At 42.3% G+C, this 16,726-nt stretch overlaps 1 protein-coding gene and 1 pseudogene across 1 annotated transcript in view; one reads left to right on the forward strand and one right to left on the reverse strand.

Annotated features, from left to right (window-relative positions):
* The window catches only part of LOC126215371 (translation initiation factor eIF-2B subunit alpha), a 66,545-nt gene extending 52,039 nt beyond the window's left edge, over nt 1-14,506 (forward strand). Inside the window, exon 8 of the mRNA XM_049942066.1 lies at nt 14,313-14,506. Within this exon, the coding sequence (XP_049798023.1) occupies nt 14,313-14,468 (156 nt within the window). The 3' untranslated portion in view covers nt 14,469-14,506. The remainder of the gene's footprint in view (nt 1-14,312) is intronic.
* LOC126215595 (5S ribosomal RNA) lies at nt 11,900-12,017 on the reverse strand (annotated as a pseudogene).
* Nucleotides 14,507-16,726: the final 2,220 nt, after the last annotated feature.

The following is a 16,726-nucleotide window of genomic DNA, read 5'->3' on the forward strand; positions in this document are numbered from 1 at the left end:
ATGTCGTGGGTTGACTCCTGTTGCTCTCGTGTCGGCCGCGAAGCCACTACCCCTCGCTATACGGCGCGGCCCACTGGACTGATGTGGCGATCTCACACGCGCTGACGCTCAAGACGGACAAGTCATCTTGTGTCTAAGTGCGCGACCGACCAACCGAGCGATCCAACCGCCAATGACCATTGCCTGAGCAAACTCGAGCAGACTGGCGGCCTAACGCGCAGACTCAGATGCAGGAACTAAGCCCCGACCGGGCGACCACTCGCTGAGTTCTCTTACTGGCGGAGTGGAAAGACTCTCATTTTGCCGGCTTTAAAGGTTGATCCGAACGACAGACATGCTAGCACTCCGAACGACAGACAGACATTAACTGCCTAACAAATGCGGACGAGAGACAGATTAGCAAGCTGGGGACGAGAGACTGACCCAGACTGGCTGACTGGTGAGCTCATAGCACCCCTAAATTGCACGTGAACAGGCAACCTTTCCCCTTTCCCACCAGAGGGAGACACCAAAGCTGTGACTGCCACAGCGGCGCCACCACCAGAAACGGAAGGCGACTGCTTCACACTACGCGCTGCGGCGCGCTCTTCAAAACAGCAGTTTTTACCACAGCTCAACATCCATAAAAACTCTTGAAACATTGTTTTTGAGTGTTTCAGAGAATGAGAAGGTTTGTAAAAATTGATTGCACTGTACCGGCGACTTTCATGTGAAAACCAAATCACAATTACAACACTTCACCACACCAATTAGAAACAGAGTATCATTGTGTTTTCCTTGACGTGTCTAGCTAGTATCCTTATTGTTAAAGCTTTTGAAGTTTCGTCATCTTACATAAGATGAAGTTAAGTTTGCTTCGGACACTGATGTTAATGTACCCTCACAAACAGGACAGACCTTACATTTGTGTTATCTGCATGTTGTACATGCTTTATATCTCTCCGCATACAAAACTTCATCATTCTACATCTTGTTGTACTGTGGGATTATGGTGATATCTTCACTACTAGCAATGCTCTCCAAAAAAGTTTGTAAGCAAAGTAGTTGCATCTATCCTCACATGTCAATTTCTCAGACTAAGACTAATGTGGAGCTGTATACAGCACATCCCACCATTGAAACAATTGCTACAGTGAGTTCTTGCCAGTGATATTTTCATATTTCACATAAAACTTTCAAAAATTTATGACCCTTCCAGGAATCAAAACTGTGTTCTTCATATCCTTAATAACATGCACTATCCATTGCTCCACAGATCATGGGCATCTGCTGAGTATCTTGTAGTGGAAATCAGCACTAAGATTTGCTAAGAATAATTTTATCTAGCTTTGGGTCATATTTCATGACTGATAGTCAACAATCTAGATATCAGATACAGACCCATTTGCAAAAGTTCCTTAATTCCTTAGTTTTGAGCAAGTTTAATGATGGTGCAGGGAGCAGGGAAAAGAATGTCCATCCTTGGACATATCACCGGTCTAAATGAGTGGAGAATAAATGCATCACTTTTCGTAAGATTGCCACTATCAGCATTCACAAAATTCCTTTCTAATGTTGCTTAAAAGTTATATTTGCATTGTCCATCACTAAACAGCTTAACCATTTGCAGAAAAAGTATGTAAAAATCACCTATAGCTTTGTGTTACTCCTAGTCTGTGATGTCACAAGAGCTTCAGCTAATAACAGAGCATTTTCGATCGTGACCAAATCATGATATTTAATTATTTTTAAGCTTTAATTACATAAAAGTAAGAGATATTTTGTGAGAATATTAACCGTAAATGTGGTTTTAATGTCGTAATCACTCCAAATACCTATTGTCATATTGTAATAGCTTGTTTGTACGTTGATGCTTCTCTGGTGAGAAACTTATAAAAACTGTGGCAATTTGATGTTGCAAATAAAAGTGAAAATTGTTGTAGAGAATAAGTCCCTAATTGCTTAAATGCAGATTCTTTTCTGGGCAATGGCATTGATTTTTATTGCTCTCTGTCATGAATGTGTCCTCATATTTAATGTTAGGCCTCTTAAAAATGATATTTCTCCCAGTGTTGGGTCCCTATTGGAATGGTAGGATGTACAAAACAGAAAACTGAACCTGAGTTTTAAAGTGTTGTTCACAAAATGTCATGTGGTCTATACTGATATCATCAGTATCTAGGTATCTAAATAATCTGTTCTGGGCACAATATGATAATTCAAAAATATAGCATATGATATTCTTCTCTACAAAAAATTTATTGGTGCAACCTCCATCCAGCCCATTGAATATTATTTTAACCAGAGTGAAAAATACTCCTACCGTAGCACATAAAAAAAGAGTGAATACGTCATGGGCAGAGTTATGGACGTCAAAGAAGGGAAGTAGCTTTTCAACTTATCTGCAGCTTCAAAGACATTTAAATCAAAACACTTTGATGTATTCCTACTTTTTTTACTTCTTAGTATTAATAACAATGTGATGTTGCATATATGACCAGTAAAGCAACATGATACATGTGCCTCAATACATGCATCGCATGTTGTGTAACAAGATATGCCACCATGTCATCCAACGTGGTATTCATCATGTTGAGCAATATGACACAAAGTGTCATTAAAGTTTAGGACCCATGCATCCCACTCTGGAATATTTCCTATTATAGCTGAACCCCCACTCTCAGATACTTCCTTTAATAGATGCATTCCGCACTCTAGAAGCACATAAATTTGCGTCTACTTGCTCGTACACCCCTAACTGTACGTAATACAGGGGGTCGGTATCGGAAAAAAGTGGTTCTGTCGAGGAAAAAAATCACCCCTCCCCTCCCCACACTGAGAAATCAGTTACTTTAAAGTCCCTTGAGGAACAAATACACCAAAGAAATTTTATTGCCCCAGAAAAACTTTTTTTTAGCTATTTCAAGCATGCTTTTCAGCCATATGATATTGTACAGGGTGCTTTTTTCACCGCATGTACCAACTTTAGGGATTGATTGATGAGAGTATACAGAACAAAAAAGGTCCAATGAACTTATGTCCAGAAACGAATGGCTTCCATGCTAGAGACCATTTATTCAATCGTACTTCGTTACAGAGACTGTAGTCTAATACATGCTGTACCGTGCAGTCACAGTTACAGTGTGCATAGTTTCCTCCTAGAGGGTGGTACTATTCCTCATACGTCATGCCCTAGCGGCCTCTCCTGCCATTTGTAATTGGCAATATTGTGTCGATTCACTTCTCTTGCTGACTCGCATTGTAGTGGATGTGATACAGTGTTGTACACAGTGGTTGCATATTCAAATCGAGAGCTTGCCAACACGGTGTTTACATATGGAAAGGCAAATGGCAACGGGCAGCAGGCAGCAAGGTAGTATCAGGAGACCTATCCCTGCTGGTAACGAGCACAGAATTCAATGTTTGAAACAGTGTTTCGCCATTTATTTCAGAGAGAGAGTCATTTCAGGAAGCAGGAAATTATGAAGAACATACCCGAAATGTTCATACACCAGACTTGGAGGAAAATGTGATTACACTGCGGAAGGCAGCCACAGTGTCAGTACCAGGCAGTTGGCCCGCCAGTACGAGCGTATGGAACATTCTCGGTGACAATCGTTACTACCCTTATCGCTGACAGTGTGTGCTGGGCTTAGTAGCGACAGACTTCCCACATCAGGAGCCGTGTTGACATTGATTTCTTCGCCTGGAAACCGCAATTGCAGGATTTGTATCGTGCATCATATTCACAGATGAGGGTACCTTTACGCAGAATGGTATCTTCAATTTTCATAACAGTCATCTGTGGGATAGTATGCAGAACCCCCGTGGGTATGGCACCAGCGAATCATCAGCATCAGTGTATCCAGAATGTGTGGACCGGGATAACTGGCGACCGTATTTTGGAACCAGTCTCCCTTCCACGCTGCCTAACAGGCCACAACTATCGGCGTTTCTCGCGGGTGACTTTGCCTCCCCTGCTGGAAGAACTGCCATTGATGATTCGAAGGGTTATGTGGCTGCTACATGATGACGCTCCAGCCCAATTCACTGTTGTCCAGACGCATCTCGATTGTGTGTTCGCTGGTCGATAGATCGGACGAGGGCGGCCAGTTGCAGGGCCTGCTCGTTCACCGGATCTCGTTGTTGTTGTGGTCTTCAGTCCTGAGACTGATTTGATGCAGCTCTCCATGCTACTCTATCCTGTGCAAGCTTCTTCACCTCCCAGTACCTACTGCAGCCTACATCCTTCTGAATCTGTTTAGTGTATTCATCTCTTGGTCTCCCTCTACGATTTTTACCCTCCACACTGCTCTCCAATACTAAATTGGTGATCCCTTGATGCCTCAGAACATGTCCTACCAACCAATCCCTTCTTCTAGTCAAGTTGTGCTCCCAAATCCTATTCAATACCTCCTCATTAGTTATGTGATCTACCCATCTAATCATCAGCATTCTTCTGTAGCACCACATTTCAAAAGCTTCTATTCTCTTCTTGTCTAAACTATTTATCGTCCATGTTTCACTTCTATACATGGCTACACTCCATACAAATACTTTCAGAAACGACTTCCTGACACTTAAATCTATACTCGATGTTAACAAATTTCTCTTCTTCAGAAACACTTTTCTTGCCATTGCCAGTCTACATTTTATATCGTCTCTACTTCGACCATCATCAGTTATTTTGCTCCCCAAATAGCAAAACTCCTTTACTACTTTAAGTGTCTCATTTCCTAATCTAATTTCCTCAGCATCACCCAACTTAAATCGACTACATTCCATTTTCCTCATTTTGCTTTTGTTGATGTTCATCTTATATCCTCTTTTCAAGACACTTTCCATTCCGTTCAACTGCTCTTCCAAGTCCTTTGCTGTCTCTGACAGAATTACTATGTCATCGGCGAACCTCAAAGTTTTTATCTCTTCTCCATGGATTTTAATACCTAATCCAAATTTTTCTTTTGTTTCCTTCACTGCTTGCTCAATATACAGATTGAATAACGTCGGGGAGAGGCTACAACCCTGTCTCACTCCCTTCCTCACCACTGCTTCCCTTTCATGTCCCTCGACTCTTACAACTGCCATCTGGTTTCTGTACAAATTGTAAATAGCCTTTTGCTCCCTGTATTTTACCCCTGCCACCTTCAGAATTTGAAAGAGAGCATTCCAGTGAACATTGTCAAAAGCTTTCTCTAAGTCTACAAATGCTAGAAACGTAGGTTTGCCTTTCCTTAATCTAGATTCTAGGATAAGTCATAGGGTCAGTATTGCCTCATGTGTTCCAATATTTCTACGGAATCCAAACTGATCTTCCCCGAGGTCGGCTTCTACTAGTTTTTCCATTCGTCTGTAAAGAATTCGCGTTAGTATTTTGCAACCATGACTGATAGTTCGGTAATTTTCACCAGATCTCAACCCGTGCAATTTCCTGATATGGAGCCATCTCAAAAGTGACATGTATGCAGAGCCCGTTCAGATGTAGACACACCAGAGCAGCATACTCATTCTGCCTTTGCCACTGTTCAGATGCAGCCTGGCCGAAGTGAACGTGTGAGACAGAACATCATACAGTGTGTAGACGCATGCATTGAGCCATGTGGAAACAATTTTCAACACATACTGTAGCTGTGGCTGCATGGTACAGTGTGTATTAGACTGCAGCCTGTGTAACAATGTATGATTGAGTAAATGGTCTCTAGCATGGAAACCACATGTTTCTGGACATAAGTTCATCAGCCTTTTTTTGTCCATATCTTCTCATCGATCAATGCCTAGAGTTTGTACATAGTGGAAAAAATCACACTGTATGTTGTTTACAATGGCTGGTGAGTCTTCGTTATTTTAGATTCAGGCTCAGGGACTTTAGCCGATAAATTGCAAGATTCAGGTGTGCCAATACTTTGCAGCTAAGAGAGCTCTTTGCACTGTGGAAGTAGGCTCAACTTGTAAAAAAAGTGTGAACATGTCAGTATGTTTTGATCTAATTTTTTTTGAAGTTGCCAGATAAGTTGTAAAGCTAGTTCCATACTTTTACATCCCTAACTCCGCCCAGGGTGTATTTGTCTTTTTTTGTGCTATGAAAGGGCATTTTTCATTCTGGTTCCCAACTTTCACTCCATCATAATTTTCGCGTTACAGTGCCATACCTTGGCAACCAGTGTAGATTTTTGGTGACTTGGACAATGACTGACCCAGTATAGGATTTTTATTGTCTTTCAAACTATGTTGCTTATATCATGGTAACCAATAAAGCTTTCACAGAACAACAAAACGACCATTAATTACATGTATATGCCTATCTTCTTACAAAAATCGAAACAATGTGCACAAGTTTGAAACATAGCAGTGGCATGCATAAAAAAGTCACAAAAACTGGGTGCTGTGCCTGTAAAATCAGAATGAAGCTAGATTTTGAAAAGCGAGTTTTCATTTTTAATGTAAGAATGCATTTTGTATTTATTTGGTGTACTGTAAACTGTTTGCACGCATTCAGTTCACATACGAATGAATTTTACGTGCTACATTTAGCTTGACTTTCAACCGTCATATCTTGACAGTGGATAAAGATTGCTGGATAAAAAATTTCATTTTGACTGTATCCATTTACCTACCTTAGTACAAACTATGACTTTATTCCTCCATGAAAGTATTTTGTTTGCAGCTTTGTATAATAATTTACAGTATATGAATGTTAAAGAGTTCAAATGGCAAGCCTGTACTCACAAGGGAACCTCCCCATCGCACCCCCCTCAGATTTAGGTATAAGTTGGCACAGTGGATAGGCCTTGAAAAACTGAACACAGATCGATCGAGAAAACAGGAAGAAGTTGTGTGGAACTATGAAAAAAAAAAAAAGCAAAATATACAAACTGGGTCGTCCATGTGTAATATAGGCAATATTAAGGGCAGTCTGAGACGAGCAGTGCCGTGGTCCCATGGTTAGCGTGAACAGCTGCGGAACGAGAGGTCTTTAGTTCGAATCTTCCCTCGACCGAAAATTTTAACTTTTTATTTTCAGTTTATGTGACAAACTCTTATGTTTTCATCACTTTTTTTGGAGTGATTATTACATCCACAAGAAAACCTAAATGGGGCAAGGTAGAAGAATCTTTTTACCCATTCGCCAAGTGTACAAGTTAGGTGGGTTGACAACATATTCCTGTCATGTGACGCACATGCTGTCACCAGTGTCGTATAGAATATATCAGACGTGTTTTCCTGTGGAGGAATCGGTTGACCTATGACCTTTCGATCAAATGTTTTCGGTTCCCATTGGAGAGGCACGTCCTTTCGTCAACTAATCGCACGGTTTTGTGGTGCGGTCGCAAAACACAGACACTAAACTTATTACAGTGAACAGAGACGTCAATGAACGAACAGACAGATCATAGCTTTGCGAAAATAAAGAAAGCAAAATTTTCAGTCGAGGGCAGATTTGAACTAAAGACCTCTCATTCTGCAGCTGTTCACGCTAACCACGGGACCACGGCGTTCCTCACCTCACATTGCCTATCTTACACATGGACGACCCAGTTTGTATATTTTGCTTATTTTTTCATAGTTCCACACAACTTCTTCCTGTTTTCTCGATCGATCTGTGTTCAGTTTTTCAAGGCCTATCCACTGTGCCAACTTATAACTAAATCTGAGGGGGGTGCGATGGGGAGGTTCCCTTGTCAGCAACGAAGGGAAGGCTGAAATGTAGAAGGACTATATAGAAGGTATATAAAGCTGAAACAAAATTGAAGACAGTATTATAGAACAGGAAGTAAATGAAGAGAGGAAACAGTGGGCAATACGATACTCCGAGGAGACTTATGACAGAGCTGTGAAAAACCTTAGTCAAAACAAGTCCCCTGGAGCAGACAACATTCCCTCTGCATTACTTAGCTCTCTGTGAAAGCCAGCTGTGAGAAAACTGTTCCACCTTGTATACAAGATATATCAGATGAGCAAAATACCTCCAGACTCCAAGAATTCCAGTTCCAAGGAAGGCAGGTGCTGACATGTGTGAATATTATTCAACTACCATTTTAAGAAGTCACGATTGCAAAATACGGACATGAGTTGTATACAGAAGAACGGAAGAACTAGTAAAAGCTGGACTCGGGGCTCCAGAGAAATGTAGGAACATGTGAGGCCATACTGACCGAACACTTAGCTTAGAAGATAGATTAAGAACGGCAAACCTACACCGAGATGACAAAGTCGTGGGGTACCAATACGCACTTATACAGAGAGCGGCAGTATCGCATACACAAGTGTAAAAAGACAGGGCATTTGTGGAGCTGTGAGTTGTACTCGTGTGATTATGACTGCACAATGGGAATAACTGACTTTGAATGCGGAATGGTAGTTGGAGCTAGACGCATGGGACATTTCATTTCAGAAACTGTTAGGGAATTCAATATTCCGAGATCCACAGTGTCAAGAGTGTACCAATAATACCAAATTTCAAGTATTACCTTTCACCACAGATGATGCAGTGGCCGACGGCCTTCACTTAACTACCGAGAGCAATGGCATTTGCATAGAGTTGTCAGTGCTAACAGACAAGCAACACTGTGGGAAGTAACCACAGAAATCAATGTGGAACATACAACGAACGTATCCTATAGGAGAGTGGGGCAATATTTGCCATTAATGATCTGTGGCAGCAGACGGCCAACTCAGGTGCGTTTGCTAACGGCACATCACAACCTCCAGCGCCTCTCCTGGGCTCGTGACCGTATCGATTGAACCCTAGACGACTGGGAAACCGTGTCCTAGTTCGGTTGGCAAGAGCTAATGGTAGGGTTTGAGTGTGGTGTAGATCCCACAACGCCATGGACTCACGTTGTCAACAAGACACTGTGTAAGCTGGTGGTAGCTCCATAATGGTGTGGCCTGTGTTGACAGGGAATAGACTGGGATCTCTGGATGTTTGGCTACTTGGAGACCATTGGCAGCCATTCATGAATGTCATGTTCCCAAACAATGATGCAATTTTTATGGATGACAATGATGCACCATGTAACCGACCACAATTGTTCGCAACTGGGTTGAAGAACATTGAGGACAATTCAAGCAAATGGTTTGGCCACCCAGATCACCCAATGTGAATTCCATCGACCATTTATGGGACATAATTGAGAAGTCAGTTTGTGGACCACAAACGCCTGCATTGGCAACACTTTCACACTTATGGATGGCAGCATGGCTCAGTATTTCTGAAGGGGATTTCAGACGACTTGTCGAGTCCGTGCCATATCGAGTAGCTGCAATTACACCGGACAGAAGGAGATCTAACGTGATATTGGGAGGTACCCATAACATTTGTAACCTCTCTGTATGTTTCTAGTGTTTTTTATACATTTTCAGAAAGCTTTTGACAGTGTTGGCTGGTCTGTAATCTTTAAAATTCTGAAGGTAGCAGGGGTGAAATACAGGGAGTGAAAGTACAGACATAACACTAATAAGAGTCAAAAGGCATGGAACAGAAGCAGTGGTAGAGAATGGAGTGAGACTGGGTTGTAGCCTCTCCCTAATGTCGTTTTAATACGAGGGTAAGTCAATTAGTATACGCAAAGTAATTACAAAATTTTATTGTAATCAAATAGGAAACTTACAAGAACATCATTTTTTTGATATAGTCTCCTTGTGTATCAACGCACTTGGTCCATTATTGTACAAGCTTCCTGATGCCCTCATAAAAGAAGGTTCTCTGTTGAGCTGCAAGCCAGGAATGTGCCGCTTCTGTCACTGCTTCGTCCGAGGCAAATCGACGGCCCCTTAATGCCTGTTTGAGTGGACCAAACAAGTGATAGTCAGAAGCGGGCAAGATCGGGACTATGTGGAGGATGATCCAGTACTTCAAATTTGAGTTTCTGGAGCGTTCCAGCAGTGTGGGCAGCAGTATGCGGACGGGCATTGTCATGCAACAACACAACACCTTTTGACAGCAATCCTTGTCGTTTGCATTGAATTGCAGGCTTTAGCCTGGCAGTAAGCATCTGACTGTAACATACACTGTTTATTGTTGTGCCCCTTTCCCCATAATATTCCACTACTGGACCGTCTGCATCCTAAAAGACCGTATGCATCAGTTTTCCTGCGGACGGTTGGGTCTTGAACTTTTTCTTACATAGTGAATTTGGATGTTTCCATTCCATACTCTTCCGTTTACTCTCCAGCTTGTAATGATGGATCCATGTTTCGTCACCAGTTATGACCCTGTCTAATAAGTTGTCTCCTTCGTTACAACAGGGGCCCAAAGATTTTTTTGCAGATGTCCAAGTGCGTTTGTTTATGCAACTGTGTGAGTTGTTTTGAACCCATCTTGCACAAACTTTATGAAACCCAAGTCTGTTGCAGATGATTTCGTAGGCAGAACCATGACTAATTTGCAGATGATGTGCCACTTCGTCAATAGTTAATCATCTATCTAAGAGAATGATTTCACGTGAACACTCAATGGTTTCTTCACTTGTGGCAGTAAACGATCTTCTGGCAGTAAACGATCTTCTGGCCCATTCATCTTGCGTAACACTTGTGCAAACATTTCAGAATTTTTCAATCCATTCATAGACACTCAGTTTTGGCAAAACGCTGTTCCCGTACTGCACCAAAAGTCTTTGATGAATTTCGGCCCCTGATACACCTTCCGACCACAAAAAACGGAGCACTGAATGTTGGTCTTCTTTGATGCAAAGAGACAGTGGAGCAGCCATGATTAACAGCATGGCAGCGATAACGAAACTAACGTAGCAACTTGAGAATTGCAAAGCTATAACAACAAATAAATAAAGCATGTGCCATCAGTGTAAAACGACAGTACTACCAAAATAAACAAAAATATAACTAAATTTTGAATAATAATTGACTGACCCTCGTATGTACATTGAACAAGTAGTAAAGAAACTTAAGGAGAAATTTGGAAACAAAGAAGAAATAAAACATTTGTGGTGCTGTTGGTATTGAAATTATGTCACAGACAGCAAAGGACTTGGAAGAGCAGTTGAATGGAATCAGTAGTGACTTGAAAAGAGATTATAAGATGATCATCAACAGAAGTAAAATGAGAGTAATAGAATATATTGAGTTAAATTAAGGGATGCTGAGATACTTGGATTAGGAAACAAAGCACTGAAAGTAGTAGGTGGGTTTTGTAATTTGGGCACCAAAATTACTGATGATGGTCATAGTTTAGAGGATGTGAACTGCAGGCTGGCATAGCAATAAAAGCAGTTCTGAAAAAGAGAAATCTGTTAATAGTCATTATAAATTTAACTGTTAGGTAAATATTTTTGGAGGTTTTGCCCCCTGCTACCTTCAGAATTTCAAAGTATACAACTCACTCAACACTGTTGGAAGCTTTCTCTAAATCTGCAAATGCTACATGGTGTCCCACGTAAAATGGAATACCTCCCACCTGGGACTCAAGTAACAGTGAAATAACTAAGAAAGAACAGATAATAGTAATGTTAAAAAACATGTAGATACCTGTTTATAGGATATGCTGGAAGTGGTGACCACAGGCATCCAGGCATCGCTGAATTTTTGTGATGGCATTACCAGCACCCAAAAAATCAGTGTGGCTTCTGGGAAGGACAATCTCCAACTGACTATTTACTCAGAGTGGAAACAGCAATCCGACACGGCTTGGTGGCATAACATTTTCATTACCCTGCATGACTGTGGCTTCCATCGACCCCTTCAGATATTTACCGAAAACTCCCGAACAGACCGTGAAGGCCCAACGGTACCGACCGGCCGTCGTGTCATCCTCAGCCCACAGGCATCACTGGATGCGGATATGTAGGGGCATGTGGTCAGCACACCGCTCACCCGGCTGTATGTCAGTTTCCGAGACTGGAGCCGCTGCTTCTCAATCAAGTAGCTCCTCATTTTGCCTCACAAGGGCTGAGTGGACCCCGCTTGCCAACAGCACTCGGCAGACTGGATGGTCACCCATCCAAGTGCTAGCCCAGCCCGACAGTGCTTAACTTCGGTGATCTGACGGGAACCGGTGTTACCACTACGGCAAGGCTGTTGGCTCAGATTTTTATCCGTGACTTTTTGTCTCATTGGCTCTTCTGGGTTCGAGTTGGCACTTCACTCAGCTCCTCTCAGATTCAGGAGAACAGTATCCCACAGGGTTCTGTGTTAAGTGTCACCCTCTTCCTCATAGCCGTCAATGGGTTTGTAACCTTTGTTGGGCCTTTGATTACCCCAGCATTGTACGTTGACGATTTTGCATCTGGTGCATCTTTCACTCGATAGCATCAGCTGAGAACTGGGTCCAAAGCACCATCCAATGGGCATCTGCGTGGGCCATCTCCCATAGTTTCCAGTTCCTCCCTCAAAACGCAGGTTATGCATTTTTGTCATCGACCCACGGTACACCCCAACCCAGATATTTATTTAGGCGACCAGCTCCTCAATGTTGTAGGATATTCCCCTTTCTTGGGCCTTATTTGTGGTAAAAAGCTGATGTGGCTGCCCCTTATTCGCCACCTAAAGGCTACATGCATGCAGAATCTTAATACTTTGTGCCTTCTGGCCCACACATCTTGTGGTGCAGAGTTTGCCACTCTCCTCCATCTTCACCGTACTTGGGGCTGGTCCATAGTAGATTATGGTAGTCAGTTTTATGGTTCAGTGGCTCCTTCCACTCTGAAAATACTTGATCTGTTCATCATTGTGGGATGCGTCTGACTGTAGTGCATTTTGCACTAGTCATGTTGACAACCTCCTCGCAAAACCAACTCCTGGTTTCTTATGCAATTGCCAGTCGCCAGTTCCCACGCCATCCCCTGTAACCTGTCCTCTCTGTGAACGAGGGATGTCTCCCTCCTGATAACTGCCCACGGGTCAGATTGCTGGTTAGAATGTGTCTCATTTCCCCATCAGGATCTCTATCTCCACTCACTGGAATCCATTCCGCATATTTCCTCCCACACACCCCCTTGGATGGTGCCTAGATAACGGATTAGAACTGATATATGCCAGGGTCCTAAGGTCTCTGTTGCCCCTATGGTCATCCAGCATCTTGCATGTTCCATCCTTACAGAGTTCAAGGGTGCTACCATCTTCTACACTGGCGGTTCTAAAATGATAGATAAGGTGGGATATACTTTCACATCTTTTACTGGCTCAGAATACCATTTATTGCTGGGATTATGTATTGTGTTCACAGCAGAGCTGCCAGTCATTAACAGGACCCTCCATTTCGTTACACAGGCTTGCCTCCACTGTGTTTTAGTATGTACTGACTCAATGAGCAGCCTATCGACCAGTGCAACTCTCATCACCCTTTGGTCTCTGCTATCTGTGACCTCCTCTCTGCCCTTGGCCATACCACCTGCTCAGTTGTCTTTCTCTGTGTTCCAGGGAATGAACTCGCTGACCATTTGACTAGAGGAGCAGGTGCTTGCCCCCATTCCCTTTCATGATTCCAGCTACAGATATGCGGATATCTATGTCAAATCTTTCTTTACGCAAAAGTGGAATGACATCTGGAGCACTACTGCTCACAGTAATAAACTTGGCACACTCGAGGAGTCTGCTGCCATTTGGCACTCTTCTTTCTGCTCCTATTGGAAGGAGTCCACTGTCTTATGCTGTCTACACATTGGCCATACCAGGCTAACTCATTGTTTCCTCTTGCGTAACGAACCAACCCCAGACTGTGGTTGGGAGCCAGATTCACAGCATCCCATATGTTGATGGAATGTCCCCTTGTTTTGGCCCTTTGTCCTAAGTATTGTCTTCCAGATTCCTTAAAATTAATATTGGCTGACAATTCACATGTGGTTGAATAGGTCCTCAGTTTCCTCTGTGAAAGCAGTTTTTATTTTCAGATATAAGGTTTTGCTTTGCTCCTGGATCAGGGACGAGATGGTTGTGGTTTGGGCCTCTCTTCATGTTTCCTTGGTCTGGGACCCATGACCACTCCCCTCTGCATAGACCACTCTTTTATCCCTCTGTTTTCCCAGTTTTTAGACTTGGGCTACCATTTTATACCTTCTGGTGTGTGTGTGTTGTAACTTTCTCATTTTTATAGTTGGACTCCTCTCCACTTTCAGCAGACCCTCTCTCTCCCATGTGTAACTTTGCAATCATGGAGCTGATGATCTCACCATTCAGTCTCGTACTCCCCTCACTCAATCAAACATTTTGGCTCACCAGTTTGCTTAGTCGAGTGAAACAGTTATTTGCGCTATGAATGAGCATCGTGCTGAGTTGGATATAGACTTCTTGTAAAGTTATTTTTTGCCCAACTTATCCATCTGCCCGTACCGTACTTGTGCAGTGATATTTATTTTTGATTATTTCTCATCTTGTTTCAGCATCCCACTAGCAAGCTGGAGAACGGGAAGGACCTGCAGGAGGAGCACCCACTGGTGGACTATACGCCACCCTCCTACATCAGCCTCCTCTTCACGGACCTCGGTATCCTCACGCCGTCTGCCGTCAGTGACGAACTTGTCAAACTGTACCTGTAGAGCGCGTCTCTTCTAGTAATAAAACTATTCTCACCACATCCGCCATTCTGTTCCATTTTTCTGAAACTGCCTCGATAACATAATAAACTGTTCGTCAGTTGCCTGTGCTTCTGCTATTGTCTAACGTAATTGTGGGAGGCTCTTTGTGAAAAGGTGAAACAATGTTCCCAGCGATGTGTTTGGGGAATGACTATGCCCAAAGCAGTGAATTCACCTCCTACTACGAGTTGTGATGAGATCTTGTCTTCACAATCCTCACTGAATAGGTAAAACATGATGATAGATTATGGATGGAAGGTGACAGCACAACTCTGTTTAAATAAGGGCCAACTTCAGACTCAGTTAAAATGTATATATTGACAAAGATCCTCTAGTACATTAATACTGAATCTCCGATAAATGAATAAAGTAAAAAGGCTCTAAAATAGATGGCAAAAGTACAGTGGAACCTCGCATAGCGAGCATTATTCGTTTCAGAATCTTACTCGTAGTGTGAAACACACATTGAGCGAAACAGTTTATCCTGTATAAATTAAAGTAAAATATGATATGCATTCCATGCAGAAAAAGTACTAAATGTTTTATTTTATTAATGCCATTTATTCAAAGAAAACTGTACATACAGTATTATGTACTTTATTATTCATGGCATATAACTAACAATTTTATGAGAAGGAAAGTTGCTACTCACCATATAGCAGAGATGCTGAGTCGGAGAGAGTGGTTTCAGTTGCCTGAGCCAGCAGTCATGTGTGTGAGTGGTGTTTGCGTGAATGTGTATGTGTGTGTGTCTGTCTAATCTTGACGAAGGCCTTAACGGCCGAAAGCTATAATTGTGAGTGTCTTTTATGTTGTGCCTATCTGAGACTCGGTATCTCCGCTATATGGTGAGTAGCAACTTTTCTTCTCATAATATTGTTACATGTCATCGTGGATTTTCCATTGTTTGACATATAACTAATTCTTTTTGCTAGGAAGCTATCTATAGTCATTTGTTTCTTCCGATGCTTCAACGCTTGGCAAAAATGCAAAACAGCATTTTCATCAAATAAATTTCTAGCGCATATAGCCACTGCTTTGTTGGGGTGATGATTTTCATTGTATGATGCTACCATGCAACCGATTCCCATGCTTTCAGCATTTCTATCATTGTGCCATAAGATTGCTGCTGTGTTGTTACCTCCTCCTCCTCCCCCGCCCCCCTCCTCCTCTGAAGAACTCCTCTCCACAACTTCCTGCTGTGAAACACACTGCCAACTCCATAAGTTCTTCCGTGGTCATTTCTTGGCTATGATCTTCAACAAGCCCATGGATATCATTGTTATCCACTTCTAGTCCCATGCTCTTGGCCAAAGACACAATCTTGTTGACCACAGGCTCCACAGATACTACTGACTCAAATGCTTAAAAGTCATATTCGACAATGCGTTCTGGCCAACGATTCTCCCAAGCAGGAGTGAGATTTCTCTTGGTAGCCCTTTCCCACGCCTTTTCAATCATCTTTACACAGGCAAAGATGTTGAAGAGATATTTCAAAAACTCTCTGTGAGTGAGATTGCTAGCTTCAGTCAAGTGAAAGTAGTCCTTGAAGAGTGCTTAGTGTAGAGCTTCTTAATGTTAGAAATAATCTGTTGGTCCATAGGCTGGAGTAATGGAATGATGTTGGGAGGCAGAAATTGGGTCTCGATGAATTGAAATTCCTCACGGAGATGGTTGTAGGCCAAGAGAATGGGCTGGAGCATTCCATAACAAGCAAGTGGCAGATTAATTTCAAGCAAATATTTTTTCACCAAAGGGCCAAATACTTCATATCCAATCACAAAAAAAGATCACGTTTCACCCAAGCCTTGTTGTTGGACTTCCATATCACATTTAGCCTGCTCTTCTGGGCTTTACACTTTTTGAATGCTCATGGAGTTTTTGAATGGTAAACAAGCAGAATTTTAATTTTCAAATCACTACTTCCGTTGGCACAGAATAGTAGTGTGAGATGGCCTTTCATTGCCTTGTGACTAAATAATGCACTTTCCTCTGCTGTTATAAAGGTAAGCTTCGGCATCTTTTTTCAGAATAGACCCGTCTCCTCACAATTAAAAACATGCTGCAGCAGATAACCCTCAGAATGTACAAGTGTCTTGAAGTTGCTGATAAGTTATCTGTTTCCTTTGTATCAGAGCTGGCTGCTTTGCTGTGCCTCACAACACTATGGATGCCAGTTCTTTTAGTGCAATTGCTTTTCTCTTATTCATAAAAGCAAC

Source organism: Schistocerca nitens, chromosome 12 (assembly GCF_023898315.1).
Source record: "Schistocerca nitens isolate TAMUIC-IGC-003100 chromosome 12, iqSchNite1.1, whole genome shotgun sequence".
NCBI lineage: Eukaryota > Metazoa > Arthropoda > Insecta > Orthoptera > Acrididae > Schistocerca > Schistocerca nitens.